General features: G+C 54.9%; 1 protein-coding gene across 6 annotated transcripts; it reads right to left on the reverse strand.

The window, feature by feature from the left end:
- LHX6 (LIM homeobox 6) lies at positions 1-24128 on the reverse strand. 6 transcript variants are annotated; one of them, XM_031450382.2, is made up of 10 exons: positions 23914-24128; positions 22669-22740; positions 22094-22276; positions 21631-21752; positions 12699-12919; positions 10377-10477; positions 10064-10159; positions 9673-9847; positions 6362-6465; positions 1-2232 (listed from the first exon to the last, which is right to left on the reverse strand). In XM_031450382.2, exons 1-10 carry the CDS (start codon positions 23995-23997, stop codon positions 2212-2214), a joined length of 1179 nt encoding a protein of 392 aa, XP_031306242.1. In that variant the 5' UTR covers positions 23998-24128; the 3' UTR covers positions 1-2211. The 6 variants fall into 6 exon arrangements, with proteins under 6 accessions (XP_031306242.1, XP_064346565.1, XP_031306245.1 ...); XM_064490495.1 differs by lacking the exon at positions 23914-24128 and adding an exon at positions 23058-23146 and having other exon boundaries at positions 2058-2232; XM_031450385.2 differs by lacking the exon at positions 22669-22740 and having other exon boundaries at positions 2058-2232.
- Positions 24129-25941: the final 1813 nt, after the last annotated feature.

Below are 25941 nucleotides of genomic sequence, written 5' to 3' on the forward strand. Positions count from 1 at the left end.
TCTGGATGTAAGTGCCAGCACTTCCACCTGCATTAACTTTATTTATTACACAAATAAGACATTTACAAAGCACAACATGAAAGGTAGGTAACAAAACAGACATTGGTTTTACAAAAAAGTGCTTACAATTTTTTTCCACGCGTGTGTGTTTTCCCCCTTTTGTTTTGTATTTAAATAAATAGTCTTGTTGGCCTGTATGTTCCCAGGCTGCTCTAACAGGCTAGTGGAGACATGTCTGAACCGCAACATGCTACGACCACGTGATCCACGCAAGGAACAGACCCTGGGGGGGAGGCTCAAGGCAGAGTGGGTTCTGGGTGTCCCTGGGCAGGGCTCAGCTGGCCACTCACCACATGACTGTGCTCGGGACTTCTATCATGGGGAGCAAAAATCAAAGGAAAGATCAGAGCTCCCCAATCACCAGGCATCGGAGCCAAGCTGCTTCTGTTAACATCAGCACAAAGCGCAGGGCTGGGTACATGTTATTCACTGAGTTCTGCACCCAGCTGCACTGCCCACATTCTGAGGGGTGCCTTCTATTTGCCCTGAGTCAGCCGAAACCATCTTTGAAAGGAGAAAGAAGCAACTTCCCTTCTTGGGCTGCACCCAGGCCCAGCCCTCCTCCAGGTCCCATAGCAAGAATGGCCGATAGGTTTTCATTTTCAGTGCCAATTGCAAGCATTTGGATTCTGAAACCTTCTCCAGCCTCAGTGAGACAGAGAGTGCTGCAGTCGATTAGCCATGTCTGCCATGGGTGGACACAGGAACAGCAGATACATTTGTATCATGAACTTGCTTTCCCTGGCCTGGAGTCTCCTTCCAAAAGCAACATATCAGGTTAACCAAAGCAGGAAGGAGGACTTGGGCTGAAACATGCTTACTAGCAGCCTCTAGTGGGAAATGCATCAGGACACCAAGTTATTCTAAAATTACAAGATAAGCTTGGGACAAATGGGTGTCCCCTGAAAACATAAATCGTGGTCTTGTATAGCCCAAGCCCTTTTGTTTGGGGCGGAAGAGTTGCAGCAGGACAGGGTGGCTGTGAGCACAGCTGGGTCTGGCCTGTGTCCTCAGGAGTGGGTGGGGCTGGCTCTGGGCAGGGCTGATGGGGAAACCCAGAAGGGCCAGCTAGAATCCCGGGCCTGGCGCACTCACCTGGGCAGCCGGCACCCTCTCTGGACTCAGCGACGGGTCTAGAATGAACACCCTGACTGCTGTTTTCCTGGGCTCTGTTCCCCAGCACCCCCATGAGTGGTTCCCCCAAAAGAAGACATGGCCCAAGCACCCCTATCAGGAATCAACAAGTAGCCAACAAGGGACCCCAATTCTAACCTGTCCAAACAGTCAGAAATGTCCCCACATAGAGCAGACACCATCTCTGCTAGGTCCCCTGCACATACACTGGATAAGTAGGTGGGAGCAGGGCCCCAACCCGAGTTTCTTCTTTCCTCTCCTTAAAATGGCTAGCGCCTCTCCCAGCCCAATGTGCCACATTCTGCTCCTGGATTGCCAAACCAATGGATGGGGGGCTTTGCCCACCCCACCCCCAGCCCCCACTTAACCCCCTGCCTCTTGGTCTGGGCAGGCCTCCATCTCTGCCCTGTTGGGCCTCTCAGGGTTGGTCAGTGTCTCTTCTCTGTCTGAATTGACTTGACATAACCAGACAGATGGAAATGATAAAATTAGAACAGAGCTCTCCTTTGGGGACATCCCACAAACACTGTAGAGTTTTCCAGACAAAAGCAACAGAATGGATAACACTGGGGGTTGTCGGCTATTCAGAATTCAGAGATGGTTCCAAGGAAGAAGTAAATAAAGGCCAATATGGGAGGAAAGAAAACCTGTCAATTGGAAGGCTGTTGACGTCGCGCAATTCAATTCGGCCTTTTGCTATTGTAATCAGCTTAAGTTGAAGATGACTCCTGTATAAATGGGGAAACCGGGCTGTTGTTTCGCCCTGGCTCCAGATTTCAGGGAGCTCTGCCTTCCGGGAGCAGGACTCTGTGGTGTTCCTAGAGGGTTCTGGTTCTCAGCAGGAGAGGGGAGGGCCAGGCCGGGGGGGGGGGGGGGGCCCGCTGGTGGCGGGCAGGATGGCGGATGAGGGGTGGATGCGGAGCGGGTGGATCCCTGGCAGCGACTCGGACTCCGGGTTTCAGCGGCTGAGAGGCAGCTGTGGGGCACCCACGGACAGATGCGGAAGTGCCGGCAGCGTTAGTACTGAAAAAGGATGACCTGCAGGAGGACGGCATGGGGGGTGGCTGAGTTGGGGCCTGCCCCCAATCCTGGCAGCCCCCCAGAGGTCTTCGAAGGCCTGGAGAATGAGAGTGGCCCAGGACCCACCTCTGGGTTCAAATCCTGGCTCAGTCACTTACTTGCTGTGGGACCTTGGGCAACTCACTTCACCTCTCTGAGCAAGTTTCCTCATCTGTCAAATGGGAAAGACAAAACCTCTTCCTCAGAACAGGGAGGATGCAGTGAGAGAGGAGGGCAGCGGCAAATGTCTACTGGGCACTGGGTGCGTTATTTCACGAAAACCTCGCCTCACCCCGAGGGTGTCTCACCATCGTCTCCTTTTTACAGGGGAGGGCGCTGAGGCCAGAGAGGTGAAGATGAGTGAGCCCACGATCACACAGCTAGGCAACCCAGGCCTGACTGAGAGCAGGCTTTCTACCTCTCCAGGCCACCATGACAGTCCTCATCGGTGCTTATCAAGCACCAGGCAGCGGGCCTAGCCCTTCACTTTGCCAAGCACCTCGAGAGGCAGGTGGCTAACACACACCAGGTGCCTGACACACAGTGGGTGGTCAGGGACGGACTGCCCCCTTCCCTCTCCCTCTCCCACCTAAAGTGCCCAGCTGACCCCTCACTGCCGCCCACACAGCCAGTCCCCTGAAGTTCAGGTCAAGGATTATTGACTGTTTGGTCAATGAGATGCGCCTTTTGACAGTAAAGTGTCAGGAGGAGGTTTCAAGCGGTCCGGGGACATCAAGCGGGTACGGCCATAAGGCGGTTCCATTTTCTGATCAGGACTGCTACCTGCCCAGGTCAGTTACCAAGAGGAGAGATGGAGGAAAGCGATGGCAGTGACCTCTGTAAGTGTAGTCGTAATAACGACCCACAGCTGCGAGCACTTTCTGTGCCCCAGGCCCTGTGCTAGGCTTTTACAGATATGATCGCACTTGCTCCCAGTCTTACACGGTGGGGACTATTATTATCCCCATCTTGTGGATGAAGGAATCGAGGCTCAGAGAAGTGAATTAGGTCCCTAGGTCTCCGAATGAGAAGGTGGCGGAGCTGGGATTCAGTCCGCTCTCCTCTGGGCTCTGGGACACCTGGCTTTGGGTTTTTCCTAAGAGAAGCTTTCTCGAGAGGGATGACTCTGAAGGACTCTTCCTTTCCATGGGCTTCAGTCTCTCCATCTGACTGATGACGACTGGGCCCTGATTTCTAAGAGCCTCCCATGCTTTGAATGAGGGGATCAGGGGCTGTGACCAGGAAGAAGTGTGATTCTGGAAACTCCCAGGCACACGTGGCCAGATGATGAGGTGGCGGAGACAGTAGGTGAGTGGGTGCCACCCTGGATGTTCAGAGCACCCCTCTGGCCAGGCCGGCGCTGGTCCTGATGAGCGGGTTGGGGGTGCTGCCCCAGGGGCACTGAGTCTCCTCACGGCTAAGCCGGCACAGGCTCAGAGGGACTTGGGAGAAAGGTTCTGTACTGACTGGCCGCACACAGCCCACCAGGCCCTGTGGGTTTGGCAAGATGTGGACAGAAAAGGTCCCTGGGAGCCGGCAGGAAGGTCTGACAGTGAGAGGGCAGAAGGTCGTGAAGAACAGGGGAGACGTTTCTCTGCAGAGCTGCTGGACGTGAAGCTGGGGATGAGGCCCAGCAAGGGAGAACTCTGGCTCCGCAGCCAAACCTCCTCCAGCCAAAGCTGCCAGACCCCAGACCAGCTCAGCCTTCAGGCTCGACCAGACATAACCACACACTCAGCTGAGTGACCAGGAGACAAGGGCTCATCTCCAAGTGCTGAGCCCAGCCCTAAACCCTTCCAAGGCTTCCCCCTGCCCTCTGGGAAATGCCTAAGCTCCTTGCTTGAAGGTCCAGGCCCTTCCCCCCACTTCCCTGAGCCTCGGCCACACAGTCCCTCAAATCCAGGTTCCTTTTATGTCTTGATCTTGGCACATGCTCTTGTCGTCTCCTGCTTCCCCCCGCGAGAGCTGGTCAGTCCATCTTCTGGGTCCTCAAAGGACATGTCCTTCCCTCACCTCAACTGCCCTGTCATCCTGTGGTGTAGCTGCCTGCCTCCTGCTCCCTCCTTAAGGACAAGAACCTGGCCAGCTCACCTCTGCAGTGCCAGGTCTGATGGGACTTACACGCTCCATAGGACGGGGGCAGCCTGAGGCAGGCAGTCCTAGGATTGAGACCAGCTGTCCCCACGCTCACTGGGTGGCCCTGCGTGAGTTACTGTGCTGGCCAAGCCCCCAGTTTCTGCAGGTATGAAATGGAGTCAACCATTGTCCTCCTCCAGGGAAGCTGTGAAGGGCACGGTCAGAGCACTGTGTAAACTGTAAAGTGCTGCACAGAAGGAAGTGATTACTGAACTCAGTGGACTTCAGAGTCTGATGGATTTGTTACATACATCCCTGGACCAACTGTGTCACCTCTCTGAGCCTCTGTTTCCTTATCTTTACCATGAGGACACCATCCTCATATCCACAGGCATTGGGAGACCACAGGTGTAAGGTGCCTGCCGTGAACAGAGGAGCTCTTCAACCAACAGCAGCTCTTCCTGTGAGCACGACAGCCTCAGAGGGGACGTTCCTGGGGTGTGCTCACCCACCCCCAGGGCTTGCGGGATTTCGTGTTGAATAGGTACTACCACTTACTTATAAACCTTTTGGTCCTACTGGCTGTCTGTATCCCGCCCCCCACCATCCACCTTCCTCCATGGCACCCAGCACAGAGACCAACGTACAGTAGGTGCTCAATCAAGATCACATCAGCTCGGTGTTACACCTGCAGATCCCTGGGCTCTGCCGCAGGCCTCCGCACCAGCTCTCTAGTGAGGAGGCTAGGATGGGCATCTTTATAAGCTGCCCAAATCATGCTGAGGCACACGGCACTCAGCTCAAAGGTCTGGCCCTCTCTCCCTGGCCCAGCATTCCCGCTGACTCCCAGGGCTCCTTGCCTCTCTGAGGACCACTACACTGATGCTTCTGAAAGAGGCCTCCAGGTCCCACCACGGTCCATGCTCCTCCACCTGGCAGCCCAAAACCCTCGCCTCTCACTCCTCTTCTTCCCAAGCCTGTGCGCCAGCAGCACTGAATTGCTCCAGGTTCCCTGAGAGCCATGGTGGCTCATGCCTTCTCTGCCAAACTCTGACTCAGCCTTCAGGCCTGGGCTCAGGCGTGCCTTCCTCCGGGAAGTCTTTCTGTGTTTCTCCTGAGCTGCGCCCCACCCCCCGCCAGCTCCCTTGGCCTCCTCAAGGGCAGGAACTGTGCTTTCTTCATCTCTGTGTTCCTGGCAAATGACTCAGGGCTCCCAGGCATGATCAGTACGTAGCAAATGTCAGCTGAATAAATGAATAAGTGAGATGAACACAGACAAGGGTTCTCATTCAGGCTCTGTGACCTTGAGCTTCCTGAGCCTCAATTTCCCCATCTCTAAAATGAGGGAGTATCTTTCAAAGCTCGCTGAGAGGCGTCTTGGAGCAGAGAGGGAGGTAGGGGCCCTACTGTCTCTACAATCTCACCCAGAGCAGCTCCAGCCCTTGCATCTGCATCATGCCTTAAGGAAGAGTCAACAAATGGGTCCTCAAGCTTAAAAACAAAACTTTCAAGCCACTGGACTGGGTGATGTCTAAGCACCTTTGGATGTTCAGTCCTAATGCTCGAGACAACCCAGAGCTCGGGTTCCACAAGGGAGGACTTGACAAGTGACCGACGTCACTGGCTGACCTGCTGTCCCTGGGCCCCATCAGCTCGGGGATATTCACTCCCAACCAACAGAATACAAAGGAGGAAGTAAGAGGAACCTGTGAGATGGTGGGAGGCAGGGTGGCGTGTGATTTACATAAGCCCTCCTTGGAACTGCAAAGTTTGAGCAAAGAAACTAAATCCACAAATCTGAAAAAGAGAAAGCCAGCCATCAGCGGGAGGCCGCAAGGAGGCTGGCCGTGCACATGGAACACACTGGCACCTGCTCAAGGGACTGCCTTGAGGGAACAGCAGGGGCCTGAGTATGCTGGGCAGAGGGTCTGCCACAAAGTGGCGTGGTGCCCACTCAGTGATGAGAGTCCTGCCAGAAACCCATCCCGGGAGGGTGGATCTGACCCACCAGACCCAACCTGGCTCCATTTACCTTCTCACCCCGGTTGGAGAGTGGCCCATCCATATCAGCTTTGAGGTGGACCGGGGGCGCGGTGTAAGGCAGCCGGCAGTGCACCTGCCCGCACTGTACCTGACCTGTGGACGAGAGGATGCCTTGGAGCCCATCCCCCAGCCTCCATGCAGGATCCCACCAGCCCCGTGCTGGGCAGGCTGGAGTCCTGGGGCCAGTTTCACCTCTGCCACTTAGCAGCTGGGTGGCCCTGGGCAAAATTTCAATAGGGTTGGTTGCAATGTGGAAGTCTTTATGATCTATCTATAAAGTGCTATATGGTAACAGTCTGGCTCACTAATAAACACTCATAAATGAATATGTACAGAACATCTCCTACACGCAAGGCTGTACCCCATCCATTAGGATCCTCCCTCAGTGCTTTGTGCCTCCTTATCTCCCAATCACCAAAATTTTCCCCCGAGACCAGCTAAAAGACCCTTCACTCACCTGTCACCTTCTTTATGATGCTCTCCCTGACCACCCTATTCACAATTGCAACCCAACACCAATATCCACCCCACCCCACTTTCCTCCTTGTTAGCTTTATTTTTCCCCCTTAGCACTTACCATCATCTGACTTACCATCTATTTCTGTTGTTTATTTGATATTATGTGTCTTTGCCAGCTACAATGCAAGCTCCAATGAGCTGGGTTGGGGTGGGGTGGGGGGATTTTTGCCTGTTTTCTAGATTCTAGATCAGTGTAGATTTCCAGTACCTAGAATGAGGCATGGGCTCTAGTAGGTACTCTTTAACTATTTGTTGACTGAATCTCTGTACCCTATTCCAACATCTAAAACTGTCCATCCTGATGTCTGACCTGAAGCTCTCATGCTTTCACCTCTTTACCACTACAGTGGAGAAGAGAAGTCTGTGTCCTCCCTGTTCTCTGCACTTCATCCTCTTTGGTCACAGGGGAAAGAACCCTGTACAGAGACTTACAATTGACATGTAACTGAAGACCAGTTGCTGTGCCTTTTTGAGCCATAGTCCCCTCATCTATAGAATAAAGTGGTTGTACAAGATTTGTGAGTCTTAACCGGGGGGGTTCTAGGGGTCCATGAACAGCCTGAGATTACTTGGGAAACTATGTGTGTGCACATATTTCTGGGGTCTGTTTCCAAAGTTTTCTTTTTTTGCTTTTTTCTTTTTTTTAGATTCCAGAGGCTGGAAGGCTCTGGGAAACCGAGGAAACTGAATTCAGTGAACTGCAAGTTAAATTGCTAAGGTGACCTTCAGTCATTCAGCAAGAGGTAGTGGGTCCAAACACCCTTGACACCTTCTGCCCCAAGCTGGGTTCACCTTGACGGGAAGAGGAAAGGGCTCAGGCCCTTCGCTAGGTGTTCAAGACAGTTCCAGGCTTGGCCAACAAAGTATGTGGGCAGAGCCCTGGTGTGATTCTGGAAGCCAAGGCCCCACTCCCCACGGGGTCACCTAGATCCCTTTCTAACTCCACAGCAAGTGCTGGCTGCTGGCCCAGACTCTTGGTACCTAGAGATCCCTGGTCCTTGATGCCTTTAACAGATAAACTTGATCGTCAGTGGGCTCTATGCAGGCTGAACATGTCATTGTTTAGAAGAGAAAAGGAGAATAAAGTCCCTCCTACTGAGCAGATGGTTCAGAAATGGAACAGAACAAAGAGACATGATTTCCAACTGGCAGCCTGGTATGGTAGGCAGGACTCTGCACTCCCAGCTCTGCCAGCCAGAACCACCGCCACCATCACAAGAGCAGCTAATACTTATCCAGCATTTACTAAATGCTGAAGACATTAGGTCAGTGATCTCATTTGATGCTCACAACGCTGCTGTGAAATAAGTACTTTTTTTTTTTTTTAAAGAGATTGGATTCTTACTGTTCTCATTCTTACAGATGAGGAAACTGGTATTTAGGGATGCTAAGAACCTTGTCAAATGTCACACAGCTAGTAAGTGGCAGGGACAGGATTTGAAGCCCCAAAGTCTGACACTAAAGGGCACTCTCGATCGTTAAGGAATCCTGACTCCCACTAATTTACTGCAGGCCCTTAGTTTCCTCATATGTACAATGGGATGGTGATCTCTGAGGTTTAGAAACATGTGTTAGTACAGTGCCTGGCACATGGCAGGGGCTCAGTACACAGCTGTGCTCTCTCTGACCTCATATCTCTTTCCCATTTACTTAGAGCCAGAGAAGGGAGGGTTTGAGTTTGTGGGTATGTTGTCACCACTTCTATTTTTCTGGTCACGCCCAGCTTTGTGGCAACAATCAATGGAAACAGCCTCAAAGGGAAAGAAAGTCTGTGATAAGCATCTGCTCAATAGCAGATTGTCACCTGTTCATCCCCTAGAAAGGCACAAGGTTCTATCTTTCTTCCTGCTCAAAGGTCACTCCGCCATGACCTGCCACCTCATTTCCCTCCCAGTGCCCAGTCCCCAATGACATGCCTGCCCTCCCTCCTTTATTAGTTTACTGTCTCTCCCCCCATCCCATCCTGCAATGTGAGCCTCAGGAGCACACAGGTTTGGTCTGTGATGTTTTCTGTCGTATCCCAGTGCTTAGAGTACAAAAGACATTCAACAAATATTCGCTGAATGCAGGAGCAGATCCTCACAACCCTGTGAGGTAGGCATTACTGATGTCCCAGTTTACGGATGAGGAAACTGAGGTTCATGGAGGTCAGCTGACTTACCTAGACTGCAGCACCCAGGAGCCCTGGGTACTCCTGCCACACTGGCTTTCTTCTACAACCCCACAGTGAGCCAGAACTGTGGACGAGGTCCATGACACACGGCTTTCTGCCTACATTCGGTTCCTGTTGCCTGCACTTCTCTTTCCCCACTCTTTGTGTCTCAGTGATTCCTACCCATCCTTCTGGTCTCAGCCTGCTGAGAGGTGACATCTCCAGACATTCCCATTCAGCATCTTTACCAGAGGAATTAACACAATAAAAACCAAATGTTCATCAATCTGGTATTGTTTCATGTCTCTCCCACCAGAACGCAGGCTCCACCAAGGCAGGGACTTTATCCATCTTATTCTCTCCCTAGTCTCTGGGCCCTGGCACAGAGTGGGTTCTTGGAAAGTATTTTTTGAATGGTGAATGGCTTGTCTCTATCAAGGGTCTAACCCCACTGAGGCAGAGCTGGGGAACTTAACTCCTCTCCCCAACCACCAGGTCGGAACGGCTGCGCGGAACATCTCCACTCACGAGGCTCAGCATCGCGTCCGCACAGCTCGGCCGCCCACGCACACTCCTCCACTCTCCCCCCTTCCCAAAGGTCCGACGGCCAAGTTGTCGCGGTCACTTACTCTCAATGTAGCCGTGCAGGGTGACCATGCGAGCCCGCTCGGGGCTGCTGAACGGAGAGTAGTGGATGTCGTCGGACAGGGCGGAAGGGAGGCGGGAGGGCGGCGCCCCGGAGGGCGGCACGGGATGCTGCGGCGTGTGCTTTTTATGACGCGCCCGGCAGTTTTGAAACCACACCTGGAACGACAGCCTCAGCAGCCTCAGCCTCACGGAAAAGGGCCGGATGCGCCGCGGTAGGACCCCAGGCGTGGCTGCCTCGTCGCCATCTGAGGAAGGGCGGCCACGTGCGCCCTGGACCCGCGGCTCCGCAGCCCAGCTCCGCGCTCGAGGGCCCGCCCCCAGGTCCCTAGTCCCCGCCCCAGACCCGAAGGCCCCGCCCACTCCCGGCCCCACCTGGATGACCCTTCGGCTGAGGCCCGTCATGTCCGCCAGCTTCTGCAGCGTCTGTGCGTCGGGGTTGTTGTCCTGCGCGAACTGCGCCTGCATAACCTGCCAGGCGCCGCGGGGCGGTGAGGCACGAGCCCGCGGAGGTCGCCAAGGCCCCGGCCCAATCAGAGGCTCCGGCCCGGAGGCCACGCCCCAGACAGCTACAGCCCCTCCCCGCCACCCGAGGGTCCAGGCAGAGGGGCGGAGTCAGGAGGCCCTCTCAACCACGCCCACCCAGAGGCCCCGCCCACATGCGGCCACACGCGGCCCGCGGCGGTACCTGCAGCTGCTCGGCGGTGAAGGACGTCCGCGCGCGCTTGGCCGGCTTGGGCTGACTGTCCTGTTCCGAGGGCACTGCCCCCTCCAGCGTGAGGCCGTTCCCTGGGGGCGACAGAAGTGGCTGACCACGCGTCCCCATCTCTTCTAGTGGCAGCCTGGAAAGGACGGGGGTGGGGGGAGCTGGTCCCTGGAAGTGTCAGGAGGGAATTGGCGGGGAGCGGGGATCCCAGGGTCCTAGTCCCTGAGCTCAGTCTTTTGGGGAAGGGGCTTCCACTTCTGAGCGTCTGCTCAGTACCAGACGCTACTCTTTCGGTGTGCCCTGTATGTCTCACAGCCCTGAGGATGGGTGACCTTATTCTCATGTTACAGCGGAGGATTTCTCAGCTTCTGAGGCTCAGAGAGAAGAAAGTCCCTGCCCAGGACATTTCGACTAGTATTCTGACAGCTGGCTGACTCTAGCGTCCCATATTGGGCTCCCTCCTTGATAAACTGGTGAAACCAAAGGCTGGTGCAGATAGGAAGCAAGCAGGTTACAGAACTGTGATCCTAATTTTGTAAAAATGGATGGAAGCAAAACCGTTGGAAGGATATACATCAAAGTGTTAGTAGTGATTAACCCTGAGAAGTGCAACTATGGCAACTCTACTTCAATGGTTTCTGCAACTTTTGAAGTTTTTATGACGATCATATGTTGTTATCCTAGTTCTCTAAGGTTTAATTTTGTTAACTGGAGTATATGTTAGCTATTCTCTTTCCACCTACATTACTTTTTATAATCACACTAATTATATTCCCGTTTTATTTTTTAATACCTCATTTTTCTGAATACAAAGGCAATACATGCTCCTTATCAAAAACTGATAAATTTCAGGTAAGCACAAAAAAAGAAAACAAAAATCTCCAGAAATTCCACCACTGTTTACAGTTTTTTTTTAATTAGGAAAAAACACTTCAAAAGAAAAGCCAAACAAACTCTCCATAGAACAAAATCTGAGAAGATATGCACTAAAATGTGAGGGGGTGGTGGTGTTTGGAGTGGTCTTTATTTTCTTCTTTTTGCTGAACCATCCTTTCTAAATTTTCTATAATGGACATATATGTGTGTTTAGGTTTAAAAAGTAAAGCAGTAGCCAAAACTGAGGGCTGCTCAGTAAAGGAGATCTGAGGCCTTAAGCCTTCAAGCTTCCTTGCATGGTAGGAGTCTGGAGCCAAGCCTGGCTGTGAGAGCTGGAGTGTAACTGGCAAGGCTGTGACTAGGGATGGTCCTGGTTGGTCCAGGTACAGAAGGAGCCTGGAGTCACTGATGGGTCACAGTGTGGAGGAACCTCTGACTCCTGGGCTTCCATCCCAGCTCCACTACCGACTTGCCCAGTCATTTGCAGGTAACTTCAAAGCACTCCAACTTCATTTGCTCCCCACCTAGACCCACTTAGCCATCATCCTGGCTGGAGAAAGTGATGGCCCTGGTGTGGCCATGGACAGGAACATTCAGGGGAATTCCTGACTAGTCCTCAGGCTGGAAATTGAGGCAGCATGGTTCATAACCCTCCTCAGAGGCACTGGGGATGGGGCAGACACTTTATAACTCAGCCCCCACAATCCCTGGGAGACCTGGACCCTGTTCCTGGGCCTAAGTGTCTTGGGAAATCACAGTATCCAGAAGTGACTTACGGATCTCTCTAGTCCAACATCCATCTTGCACACTAGGGAGACTGAGGCCCAGAGAGAAAAGGAAACTTCATATGTCAGCACAACAGGCCAGAAGCAAAACAGAAGCTCAGGTCTCCAGACTTAAAGGCCTTTCTCCTAACCATCCAGGATGGAAGCCCCCACCCCCAAACTTCTGGCTTGGAGCTGCTGAGGTGGGAGTTGGGAGAACAGGGTCACATCATCTCCCCTAGACTGGCCCAAGCACGGTTCCAGGCAGCTGGTGGGGATGAGCCCCTAAGCCAATCAGAGCTGTCCAAAGGTGGAGTAGGCTGCCCCATTATGAGAATCATCTCTAGCGTTCATTGAGTGCCTCTTGGCTTTACAACACATCAACTCATCTGTCTTTGAGGTGTCTTATCATTACCCCCATTTTACAGATTAGGAAATGTAATTTGCAAGGACCGGTGGTGACTTCCTACTTTCCAGTAAATAAATGATGGAGCCCGAAGCACAAGGTCCCTGGGCAGCCCCACCCTCGGGCTACCTCCAGGTGATGAAGGGGCGAGTGCCTCTAGAGAAGTGTGGGCAGTCCCTGGGATGCCAGGGTAAGGTGGGGTCTCATAGGACAGGGGGCCGAAATGCGGCCAGTTTCTGGGCGGGGCGGGTTGGGTACCGTTCTCGGCGGCCCTCTTGAGGTTCTCGATCATGGTGTCGTAGTGGATACGGCACAGCACCTTCTCCTCGACCAGGCCAAACTCCTCGCCCGTGGATAGCTGGCGCTTGCACGAGAAGCAGGCGAAACAGGCTAGGTGGTAGGCGTTGCCGCGCGCCCGCCGGACCCAGTCGCTGGCGTAGATCTGTCGGCCGCACCGTGCGCACTTGGTTCCAAATCGGCTGCAGGACACCGGGGCGGGGAAGGGGCGGAGGTGAGGCTCAGACAGGCCAATCAAACCCTAGTGGTCCAGCCGCACCCCAGTTCCTGAGGGCCTTCACTCAGCATTTCCTTTTGTCTGGATTCACCCCCCCCCCCAGCCAAGTCCCACCTAGACGGTGAGCTGTTGGGTGGTTTTTATTTTCTTCTTGGTGCTTTTATGAGTTTTCTATATTTCCTGTAACGATCACTTATATTTGTATATAACATTAACCTGCTCATTAAAATATATCATACGGGTTGGGGAAAATATATAATAATAGTAATAACTTAGGCAAATTTATGAGCACTTACCACTTGCCCAGCAAGATTCTAAGTTTTATGTTGATAAGCCCAATTAATCTTCATTTTGAAATTGAGAAAAATGGGGACCAGAGAGGTAAAGTAAGTTGCACAAGGTCACACAGCTTACAAGGATACAAACCCTAGCTAGTCTGACTCCAGAGATAAAGCAACTGTAACCCAGTTATAGAGAAGCTCAGAGTTTCTTGGAAGCATAGACAGATATGCACTTACTGGCTTTGTGACCCTGGGCACCTTGGTTAACACCTTTGAGTTCTCATTTTCCTTGCCCTGAGCTGAACTTAGTGACAACAGTAGTGATTACTGCTATTTGTTGAGCACTTTGTAGTCTATTAAAGTACCCAGCTAGTCCCAGACTCTGGAGCCCAGTGACATTCTAACAAGACAAAAAAGCCCAGACCAAATGCCCCACTCTCCCTGAAGCCTTCTTGATTCAGCCTCTTCCCCTCTTCCTCCCCCTTTGTGGTGTGGCTACTTGGGTGTGGCTGCCTCCACCACCAGACTGGGAGCCCCTCCAGGAAGGGCAGAGTCTGCTTTGCCCCATCCCAGAAGTCATCCCGAGGCCTGTCCCCAGAGCACCAGCGAAAGTTTGTTCTTTAAGTGTATGACTCACCCTATGACCCTATCCCAAAGCTCGGAGCCTCAGTTTCCTCTATTTCAGGGAATGGTGCCCCCACTCTCCCAGCCTCTCAAGCTTAGAAACCTCCCTGTCCTCAACCCCACATCCAACCAATCACTGGGTGCTGTTGGTTCCCTTTTCTAAGTATCTCTGTGACCTATCTCCTCTCCATGGCCACCACTGCCCTCCTCAACCAGGCTCCCATCATGTGCCCCTCCAAGGCCAAGCTCCAAGCCTGTCACCCCTGCAAAACAATCTCCACACAGGGGCTACAGTGAGGTTTCCAGCATGCACACTTTATCCTGTTTCCTGCCCTGCTTAAAGTCCTCTGGTAGCTCCACTCAGCCCTTAGGATTTGGTCCAAAATCCTTGGAGTTTATGAAGCCCCAAAGACCATATCATCTCTGGCTCATCTCCTCCCTAACCTTCGGGATCCCTCACCCCACACGCAGGCGCAGTCCTGGTCAGCCACAATGGAAGATCAGTCCCCTCTGAAGCACTTTCCCACCCCAGGCCTTTGCATAGTCTGCTGCCCCCACCACCTCCCCCAACCCCGTGGCTCCCAGCACCACCTTCTCAGCACTGGTCACACCGACTTGTAAATGTCAGGTTTCTTGGCTCTCCCTTCCACCCTTGGCATTCCTGGGAAAGGATCAGGAAAATTTGCCTTTGTGTCCCCAGAGGCACACTTCCACCCGAAGGTGCACTCTTAAATGCTTTTGAATGTGTGGAGGAACCAGCCCAGAAAATGCGCTCTGGTTACAGCCTTGACTGCGTTGGAAAATGCAAGCCACTGCCGGTTGAATAAACAGTCTCGGTCTAAGGTTGAACTCAGTGCTAGAGCGCGGAGGCCTCGGCCAGTCCCTGCTCTCAGACGTACCCCCAACTCAGCTGTCTCTCGGACAAGGAGCGCAAGGGGAATGGCGGTGGTGGCACGGTTAGCTCAGGCCGCGCTGCGAGCCTGTGACGAATTAATCTCCCCCAAAACACAAGTGTCTCCTGACCCTGGAAATTTAGCTTCCCCAACCTAGCCAGTGGTCTCGGTTCCCAATCCCTTGATAAAAAAGGAGAGGAAATCGCCTTGCCCACCCCAGCCCCTTCCTGCCGAGTGGACGGTCCCGGGTTCCCGGCTCCAGATGGGAGCACTTCCTGGCCTCTGAAAGGAGGAAGGGCAAGCTGGGTGCAGAGCCCTTGCTGTGCGTCTGGGTCCTGGGGCACATACCCTCTCCACAACCATGTTAAGTGGGGACTCTGGCACCCAATTTCCGCACGTGGAATCGGAAGTTCAGAGTGGATGAGTGACTTGCCCAAGACCACACAGAGTGTGTGCGGCAGGGGTTGAGGTGCCTTCCGAGATGCAAAAAAAACACTAGAACCTTTGGAAGCAGCCGGACGGGAGATGTGTAGAGTTGAATCCCGAGGGTATGATCAGGAAAGGGGTATTGGCTGACAGACTCGCATCCCTTCTCCGGGCCTTGGGTCCTGGAAACTCCGGCTCGCTGGGCCTGGGGCCCCGCCAGCTCCAGTAGGTGGGGAGTGCATTCCCAGGGAGCCGAAAGAGCCGGGAAGCAGAAGGTCCCGGACTTAAGAGGCAGGCTAGAGTGGACAGGCTCCAGCCTGCGGTCTTCGTGCTCCGGCGTCAGGGCGCTGCACCAGAGTGTAAGCTCCCGGATCCTCGCGCTAGGCTTTACGGATCCCTCGTTCTCCGCCAGAATGCATCCAAGACTCCCCGCGCATCCCTGATCTTTCCACTCCAAGAGGCCGCGACACCCGGGCGCGTTCAGCGTCTACCATGGCCGCTTACAGTGCCCTCATCCCCTTGCTCTGAGACAGGAGCTGCTAGAGACCTCTGAGCAACTTTCTCACCCTCCGCGTGTCGCCCCAATGCCAGAGGCTGTCCCCAGCTATCGGATCTCCCCACTGTCGCCGTGTCTCCGCCCAGTCAAACGAAATCGTCCTCACGTTGGGTCCTTGGATGGGGATGGGGATCATGATGCAGTTTTGGATGCATTTCGGGCCGCTTCTGAAGCGTGTCCCCCACCCGGGGAAAGGCTCAGTGGCACAAACAAGGGGCACGAGGAAGCTTACGGATCGAGGCTGTGACAAACCGACAGACTCCTTCCCAGGCGGGCTGCGAGGCCCGAGCCGCCGGATTCCGGAAGCAGCGAAATCGGCGGCGGAGACAACGAAACTTCAAGAAAGGGGTGTTCGGGAGCTGCGAAGGGAGCGCCAAAGGGATTAGGGGGCGCGGCCACCGCACCCCAACCCCCAGCCTTATGCGCGCCCCTCCCTGGATCCCCGCGCGCGCCGCAAGGCCAAGGCGCAGAACACAGAGGTGCTTTAGGGATGGAGAGGTGTGGACCGAGGCTGCTCATCCAGGCGTCTGCTAAAGGGAGTAGAGTCGGCAATGGGCACCTCTGCGCCCTCTCTCACCGGAGCAGGGAACGGAGATATCTGGGTATTCGTGGCTGTGCGGAGGGAGCTGTGAGCCACTGACCAAGTCAGGCTCCTTCTCCCGGCCTACCTCTCCCGGATACCGAGTAGGAACTCGGTAATTATTTATTGGATGAATGAGCCTCAACGAAGGAACCCACCGGAGTTTCACTACGACCACTGCCCCATTACTAAGCGACCCCTTCTCAGCATGAGGAAGCCGAAGCTCAAGAGTGGGAAGGCCAATGTTAGTTAAGAAGCCAGTGAGCAAACGCGCTGAAACTCAAACCGATGTTCACTTGTTTTGCGTTCAGGACTCTCGCTTGATGGCCTTAGACAGATTCTATGAAGCAAACAAGGGAGAGATCAGAGGTGGAGCCCTTTCTATTCCTTCAGCTCCTTCCCTTCGGCGCAAACCCTTAGAAGAAGCCAGAAACAACAGAACCAGCAATTAAGAGGTTAAAACACCCCGCTCCTCGGAGGTCCCAGCCTGAGGCCCCTCCCCCGAACTCTTCGCTCCCCCAACATCTGTCCCCCAACAGCTGGCGGCCGCTGGGCCGCTCTCTGCCGCGGTGGGGGGCCGCTTCCCAGCTCAGAGCCTCCCCTGGGACCCTCGTTCTGGGGGAGGGGGTGGGGTCCTCCCGCTGGAGTCCGCCGTCCGAACTTGGGCTCAAGGTGGAAGTAGGGAGAGAAGGCTGCGGGCTTGCCCTAAGTCACACCGGCCCAGCTGGGGACTGGAACTTCAGTAGGCAGCTCCCCCTCCCTTCCAGGCCCAGCCCAGGGCACACTCTGAACCCCACCCCCGTTAACGCAAGGAGAGGTAGTTAACCCTTCACTCGCCACTCTCATGGTTCGGAGACAAGAGGGCCAGGGATCCTGGTGACCCGATCCTGGCAAAGTTGCTCCAGTCACTGGATCTCTGAGGCGGTCACTCCTGCCCAAGTACTCCCAGGGCCCACCCAGAGAGAGTCCCATGTCAGAGCACAGTGGGTGCTCACTGTAGGAAGCAGACCAGACTGGGCAAGGACTCTAAGGGCCGTCAGAGGGGGGTCTTTGCCAGTCCATGGGCCCCACCTTGCACAGGAGGCTGCTGACACATCTAGAGAAGAAGAATACTGAATATTTAGACACAGGGATGGTGAGTCAGGCAGCCATAGAGCTCATCCAAGTTCTGCCGCTTATTAGCTGCATGACCTCGACACTCAGGGCTTCAGTTTCTCCTCCTATGATGTAAAGATTATGACAGTATGATACTCACAAGGTGGATCGGAGGATTCAATGAAATAAAGCAATGGTTCTGGGGTTAGAGAAGAGCTCTTGACAGTGTCTGAACCCCTATCCAGTCCCTCTTCCACAATCTCTTGTGACCCTGGGCGTGGCACTTTCTTCTCTCTCGGGACATCTCCCCAGCTATACAATAGGCACGATGCTTTAGGAGGCTGGGGGAGCCAGAAGGGCACTGCAGATCAGTCTCTGCCTGCCTTTGGGGGGCAGCAGCCACAGGGTCAGTGGGCAGGAGGAAGCTGTCTCGGGTTTTGATTGCCGAGGACAGTGGAGATGTGAATGCCACAGAAAGGAATGCTATTTTTTCCCCAGAACTTTTTTCCCTCCACTTCTTGGAAGAAAATAGAAAAATGGTCTTAATAACAACAACAAAAAAGTGAAAAAATTAAAAGCAGTACATATTTTCCTAGTGGTAATTTTTTTTTCTGCCAGATCTCAGAGAGTGAGGGGAGGTGGCAATCTGATTGAATCCACAAAGGTTGGTGAGGTCCCTGTTTGGATAGTGTTGGAGAAACTGAGGCAGAGAGGCCCAGCAACCTCACTGAGGGCATACAGCCAGTAGAAAACCAACCCCTTCCAACAATGCAAAGCCAAGAGCAGCCCTGGTCCTCCAGACTCTCCCAGGATCTGCAGCCTCCTGCCCCAGTGAGCTTGGAGTGCCTTCCTAACTTCTAGATTCCTGAGACCCCAACTTCCAGTTTTGCCAAAAGAGACTGAAGGGGGATCTACAGGCCGATGTCATGACGGAGGGGCAAGATGGGGAGTAGAACCAAGAACAAACCCTTCCCTGGGGGATAAGACTGAAAGGCAGAGGACCTCAGAAGCCACCAGCGCCCCCTCCAGGGATCTTGGCCACTTCATCCCTCTCTGCATCCTGTTCAGAGATCTTGGCCTCTCCTTGGGGTGAGTACTCCAGTCCATTTCCCATCAGACCCTTGACCTTGGGCTTCAGGAAACAGAGGGCTAGAGAATCTCAGCACATGAGCTCCAGCTCTAGAGAGGGGCTCTGCCTTCCACGACTCCACCACCACCAGGAAGAGCTCTCTTTCAGCTCTCTCCAGGAAGAGCTCCCTTACAGCAGCCACCCAGAGCCTGGGGTGCCACTCAGAGCAGACAATAGTCCCTGCCTGGAGCTCTGCCTGCTTTTTTCTCTCCTTTTTGTGGGTTTTATTATTTTTGTTACAGGTGGGGCTTCCAGGGATGAGTTATGCCCTCAGGGAGACCTGGCTGGGGGAGAAATGATCAGAAGAGCCACAAGACTTCCTTCATCCCAGGGAATGCCAGCTTTTATTCCCTCCATTTTCTTAACCAAAAATCTGTTTTAGTTTTGCTTTTGGGGTTCTTGTCACTGGAAAAGGATTCATGCTCAGAACCTGCAGCCCAGAAGCAGCCCAGCCCACCCCTCATCCCCAAACTGCCTGAGGAAATAGCAACAGAGGATCATGCCTGGAATCCACCCGGCCAATGGTGACAATGGTGACACCCATAACACCTACCAGTTAGGGAGCTTCTACTGACCCTTCTTCCTTTCACTGGTCTCCCTGACAGCTCATAGAGAGAACCCTGATTGTAGGACATGGAGGGCAGAGAGATGCAGTGATTTGCCCAAGGTCACACAGTGATTCAGCGCTGGCCAGATGAGCCCTGTCTCTGTGTCTCTCCGCAACAGCTGCACCAGTGGGAAGAGGGACTCCGCATTCAGTGGAGGCGCTGAACAGTGGGGTCAGGATCTGAGTTTGACTAATCCTTGAAGATCTAATAAAGCACATCAACCAAGGAGGCCTGTCCAGACTGGGCATGAGACACAGCGAGGACATGTGGGCAAGTGACTCACAGGGCTGTCAGGTCCGTCATCACCAGGAGGGCCAGGAGAGGGGTCCGGGCCTGCCTTCCTCTACAGGAAGAGGCCTGCTGCGTTTCCCAGGCTGGAGACCTGTCCCTGGCTAGCTGATGAATCCAAGGGGCCCTGAAAAGCAGCTGGCTTGTTTTTGTTGTTGTTGTTGTTGTTGTTTTAACCAACTGAAGTCAGACCTAGAGCAGGGAGCTGGCTAGATAGAGACTCTAAGCTCCATTTCCTGCCTTGGCCAGCTAAGAGTCAGATGAGACAGCAGAGGAGAGATGTGACACTCTGGTTTCACATCACACAATGATAATCCTGCCCTCCACCACACACACCACAGCCCACATCCACAAATCCACATTCACGTCAAACCTCTGAGCTCTCAGTGCCTGAATTAAGACCATAAGCAGAAATGCCCCTTCAGAGGAGGAGTGTGTGGTGGGGTGCGGAAGGACAGGATTTCAGAATCCTCACCCTCTCACCTCTGGATCACAGTCCAGATGTAATCTTGCTCTGACACACAAGGTCCCAACATTCACACAGACATGCATTCCTGACACTCACACATGAACATGAACATGCTTGTTGTAAAGGAACGCTCATGCTGTCCAAATGCCCCTCACCCTGCTCAGTGACACACCCAACCCCCCCCCCCAGCCCCACCACACAGATCGGGACAAGACAGACACAATACCCTCCTTGCACACAAAGTCCTAGGCCACCTGGCAGAATCGCCCCTCCCCATGCACACCCCAGCGCACATCCTTTTACACCCATGTACCAAAGAAGAGTCCAGTTCTTGTACCAGGCTTCCTAAGGTTTCTTCAGAGCACCTCAGCCCCCAATGCTGCAAACTCCCCTGGGAGTCAAGGTCTTCTCTTTCCAAGCTCCTAGATACTCAATGCCAGGGGTTGGGGGGTGACATTGCCTTCCACCACATTCCCTGACTCAGGGGATCAGGGGATCGTTCTGGGGCTGGGGTCTTCCCAGGAAGACTGAAGCCATGGCCTCTCCTGAGGCCAGGACCGGAAGGATGTCTGCGGACTGAGCGGTGGTGGTTATAGGGGAGTAGCTTTCTCCACTTCCTGAGAAAGCCCTTGGGAACAGGCGTCCCTCCCAGGAACCAATCCCACTCCACTCTCTTCCAGCTCCATAGGCCGGATGGCCCGGCTTCAGGCCTGCTTCATGCTTCCCCACCGGGAGCAGGCAGGCTGCCGCTACTCCTCTGACCTCGCAGTGACCTCGACCCCATGACCAGGTCAGGCTTGAGCCGCGGGGTGAGAAGAGAGGCTCGTGCAACCGGTTCAGAGATGCGGCGGGAGGGTGAGCCCAACTGCGGTCTAGAGGGGCCGGGACGCAGCACTGCGGCGCGGAGAGCTCAGCCCAGGGTGACCCTACTCGGGACCCTGGCTGAGGCGCCCAACTCCGCCTTCCTGTCCTGGTGGCCCAAAGTCAGCGCCTAGACCCGGGAGAGGCTGAAGCCGGATCCGAAAGGATGACGGAGCTGGAACAGGCGCCTGGGACCCAGACGGGACCCCAGGCTGGAAATTACTACACTCGAGCGACGCGGGGGTAGAAGTTGAGGCGCAGCCGGAGACTGAGGTCCGGGATTAGATCGAGGCGCTTGAAAATGGGTTTGGATCCGAGTCTAACGCGAGGAGAGTACTTGGGGCCAGAGCAGACTCGAATGCAGCCTCGAACCGGGCCGGGGTCAGAGCGAGGGAAAGATTCTGGAGCCCAGCTCAGGGTCCTGCCCAGGAGAGACGCAGGCATGGCTGGAGTAGCAGTAGGGTTGGAACCCACAACCGGAGCGCACCAGAGTTGCAGCCAGATTGTGGCTGGGATACGAGCGGGTCGGGGCCAGAGCTGGGGACATCAGAGCTGGACCGACGCACTGGAAGTCGGAACTGGAGCCTAAGACTCGGGCAGGACCCGAGACGGAGCCAGAGACGCGACCAAGACAGAGTGGGCCACAGCAACCGGAGGCGGGTCACCTGTCCGAACCTGTTCGGGCACTGGCACCGGGGCTGCAGCTTCCTGACGCTGAGGGCCGGAGAGTTGGGCCCGCGCGGCCGCCAGGAGTGCACTCGGGACGCGCGGGCTCGGGAGTCAGAGACACGCGCCACACAGGCGGTCTTCGCGCGTGCCGGGGGCCTGCCTGCGGCGACATTGCTGGCCCAGCGGCTGCAGCCTACCTGAAGTAGTCCATCTTGCAGAAGATTTCCTTGTTCTTGATGTAGCAGCTGTTTTGCTGCCTCAGCGACGTGCGACACACGGAGCACTCGAGGCACCGCACGTGCCAGATGAGGTTGTTGACCTGGGGAGGGTGTGGAGGTGGGGGGCGTCTCAGCGCCGGCCTCTTCTCACACCGGGCCCCAGCCTCCCCTACCCCATTTGCAGACAGAGACGCTGGGGCTCTGAAGGTGCATGGGACTTCCCTACTTTCCTTCTGTAACGCTGAAGCTCCGGGAGGTAGAAATAAACTCTGCACTCAGGCCATTTTTCAGACTGGAACCCGGGGGCTCAGAGAGACCCTAAGATTTGCCCAAAGCTGCGAAGTCAGGCAGCGGCTAAGCCAGGATTCGAAATTCAGCGATGCTTCCCTGTAGTCCTCTGGGTTACAACCCACACCCTCCCAACATCCTGCCCCTGTCTCACCTTAAGCAGATATCGGTCCAGGATCTCGAGGCCGCAGCTGGAGCAGATGTTCTTGCCGGCGGACGGCACGGAGGAGGCGGCAGAGGGTGGTGAGCAGACAGATGGCGTGCTGGGCGTACAGGGAGAGGCCCGACCCTCGTCCTTGTCCAAAGCGCCTGCCAAAGCCTCAGCATCCGACTGAGCCTGCAGTAGGGGAGAGAGGAAGAGCCGAGCGCTGAGCTGAGGGCTGAGCCGGGTGCCCAGAGTTGCTGCTGCCTCGGAGACAAATCTGCGGCCCAAGCGAACCAACTGACAACGAAATCCCCCCGAGACGACAAGCCACGGGCTACAGGACAGGAAAGGAAGAGCCTACTGGAGAGGAAAGGACGGCTCCAACTTTTAGCACGCGCGTCCTAGATGCCAAAAGCGGTCAAAGCTCACATTCCTGGCCAGAAAACCGAGGCTCGGAGAGGGGCGGCGCCCTCCGGGAGTCCCCTAGCACACAAGCAGCCTTTCGGGGCCGGAAAGCTGGGTCATTTCCTCAGGGCCCGGCCGCCGGGGGACCAGGGACCGAAGGTAGGGCCGAACGAACTCACCATGGCGGGCGGCGCGGTCCCTTCAAGGCAGCGGGTGGTCGCTTTGCAGCCGGACCCTGGCTGGGCCATCACCTAGGGGAGGGGGGAGGGAACGCAGGCGGCGGCTGCTGCAGAACTGGCTCCGCGCAGCCTGAGCCCAGCGCCTCCCCGCGCCTGTTATATAAACCCGCGCGGAACAATGAGTCCTAACTTTGTAGTGGGCATTTAAAGCCCTTCCCCACAAAAGCGGTGTCTCTCTAATGAAGCAATTTGAATTTGGATTGGATTTTTTCCCTCTCTCTCCCCCTCTCCCTGCACTTAACCCGTGGCTCTTGAAGTAATCGCTTAGTTCCCTTGCAATCCAAGCCTCTGAGGGGGAAAAAAAAAACACGCGCACACACACAAACTACCTGCAATTAGAAATTGTCGTGAATGCCCAAGATAAGAGGTAGCCAGAGTGTCAATTCCAACTGTCAATCAGTGAGATCCATCAGGCCGCCCAAAGAATTGCAAATTTGATTTTTTAATGGTAGTAATTAAAAATCGAATTTTTTCTTCTTCCACCCACCCCCCTTCCTCGCTCCCTTCTCCTCCTCTCGACACAAAATGCAAAAAGGAGAAAAGAGAAAAAGAAAGAAAATAAAAAAGAGATGGGGGTGGCGTTTGAGGAAAATAAAACCCGAAGCGCTGGGAGCATCAGCTCGACCGCGTCCGCCCCGCGCGCGCGGCGAAATAGATGCGGGGATACTGCCGAAGATTCAGGCGCCTTTCGAGGGCCAGTCGGAGGGAAACCCAGAGCAAAACGGGGGCTAGATTGGGGTCGAAATGGGACCAAAAAGAGAAAACGCAGACATCCAAGAGGAGGAAAAAGCACCCTCCAGCCCCTCGGAGCGCCCGGGACCGGCTCCGTGCCGCGATTCTCAGCGTTGCGTCCGCACAACCCCCGGCGCATCGGCGCTATCAGCGCCTATTCAGACGGACAATACCCGCCTCGCCTCCTCTTGATTCGCCTGTGTCTTTGCTAAATCGCTTTTTGAGAAATTCCTCCAACATTTGCATAATGTGTTCCCACTTTCCGCGACCCCCCCGCCTCGTGCTCGCGCGCGCTCACACATTCACATATACACACTCCCAGGCGCACCCCCGCACCCCTCCTCCTTACGACTGCCGGCCACCCGGCCCGGTCCGGCCCGGCCCGGCCCGGCTGTGTCTCGGCCCCTGCCCGACCCCGGCCCAGACGGCTCACAAGCTCGCTCGCTCGCTCACCTGGTCGGTGGCGGGGCCGCCCTCGGCCGGCAGCCGGCAGCCCTCGGGCAGCGCCGGGGCGGCGTTCTCATGCTTCCAGTACATGGGCCGGGAAGCAGCGGGCTCAGCCGGCGCTCGGCGCGGAGAGCCGCGCCGAGGACGGCCACGGCCGCAATGGGTGCAAAGGCTGAAGCAGGAGCTGGAGGAGAGCGGAGGCGCCGGACCCGCCGCCCCGGGCCCGGCCCCAGCCCCCGCCCCCGGCCCGCGCGCCGCCCTGGCCTCCCTGGCTGCTGCCGCCGCTGCCTCGGAAGAAGGTCCCGACAAACTTGGAGAGGCCCCCGCCCCCTCCTTCTCCTCCTCCTCCTCTCGCTCCTCGTAGTCCTCCTCCTCCTCCTCTCCCTCCTCCTCGTCCTCCTCCCCCTCCAGCTGCGGCGGCGGCCGCCCTGCCTCTGGAGCCCCGCTCGGTTCAAGATGAGTCATGCGTGACCAATCCCCTCCCCGCCAAGGGAGAGCGAGACACACACAGCGAGGCAGCGACCCAGAGACACACACACAGACATATAGACACACAGAAACTCCGAGCTGCTGACGGAGAGACTCAGAGACACGCTGACATACAAAGGCACCAGCAGGCACACATGCACACGGCTCTCACTACCGCCCCTCCCTCAAGGGACACCCACAGCCCTCAGGCACAGCCCCACTTACAGGTACAAGAGGGACCCAAGGTCACAACTTGGGCTGAGATGGGTTTCGTATAAAGTCACACATTATATTCTGTTGATGCAATCCCGTGCCTGTTACGTTTGTGTACATCCTGATGCAAATGATTACCTGTTCACATCATTTACAGGAGCACGAGGCATCCACACACACTCTTACACACCTGCGCAGCTGCCTCTGCTCCATAACAACCAAAGGGCATACCAGTTCCCAAGGGCTTGGGCTAAATCCCATCCTAAATGCACTGGGCTGGGTAGGGGAGGGAGAGGGCTGGAGTGGAGGTAGGATGGGGTAGGGGGCTTCCCCTGAACTCTCCAGGGAGGGATTTCCTGAGACCTCCCCCTTCTTTTCAGAGTTTGCTGAGCTATCCAGTCAATGCCTACCTCACCTTCTCTTGGGTTCTACTGACAGTGAGAGAGGTAGAGGAGGCAGAGAGGCCCAGGCATCTAGGTAGGAGACAGCTCCCAAACACTCAGACACAAAAGCCTCAAACTCAAAGACAGAGCCTTGCACACTCTAACACGCAACATACACACACACATGTGGACACTCACAGCCTGGGTTCCCTTCTCCACACACAAACTGAGCTTAGATATCCATCATCTTCTGAAACCAAATATGCACACTTAGACTTCCATCCGGCCCTACAGACACCACACATCCCACCTTGATGCAGTCAGACATACCATTACCTCCCTAGTTGCCCTCATTTACAAATGAAAACACCCTGCACAGCGGTTCTTACACTTGTACACATGCCCATTGTTAAGAGCACAGACTCCCATGGAGCTCCAACCCACGTAAAACCTCATGTCCTCTACTGAGACACCCACAGATATACACACATATCCCTACCCACAGATATACACACATATCCCTACAGATGGCGAAACAACCATTCATAGTCAGAAACAGCACACATACCTCTGCAGACACATGATTCCGAATCGTCACAGCTTCAGTCATGCACACACACAGGCACATTCTAACAGACACAGGCAGACAAGGGCATCTGTGTAATACTAAAGTCTCACACCAGCATCCTTGAAAGATACAAATATCTGTTCCTTTACAGACACCAAGGTACACAGAAATGGTTCCAGTCCTGGCCAGTGGCATCTCCCACCTCCTGCATCTCAGCCATTTATTGCTCTCTGACACAGACATTCACAGTGAAAAGTTTCTCTTTGGACCCAAATCTTTTCTAGTAAGAGCACAGTTGCAATGTGAAAGCTGCGTGTGTGTGTGTGCGTGCACATATGCACACAATATGTGCGCACACACACACGTGCACCCTAAAACATCCACAGTCCACAGATGAGCAAC

This window comes from Camelus dromedarius, chromosome 10 (genome assembly GCF_036321535.1).
Source record: "Camelus dromedarius isolate mCamDro1 chromosome 10, mCamDro1.pat, whole genome shotgun sequence".
Taxonomy (NCBI): Eukaryota; Metazoa; Chordata; class Mammalia; order Artiodactyla; family Camelidae; genus Camelus; species Camelus dromedarius.

Coding starts and splice junctions, on each gene's coding strand:
- LHX6 (XM_031450382.2), bottom strand. CDS start 23,997: ATGTACTGGAAGCATGAGAACGCCGCCCCGGCGCTGCCCGAGGGCTGC. Junction 21,753..22,093: donor TGGACCGATATCTGCTTAAG/GTGAGACAGGGG, acceptor CACCCTCCCCAG/GTCAACAACCTCATCTGGCA. Junction 2,233..6,361: donor TCTCCAACCGGGGTGAGAAG/GTAAATGGAGCC, acceptor GTCCTCCTGCAG/GTCATCCTTTTTCAGTACTA.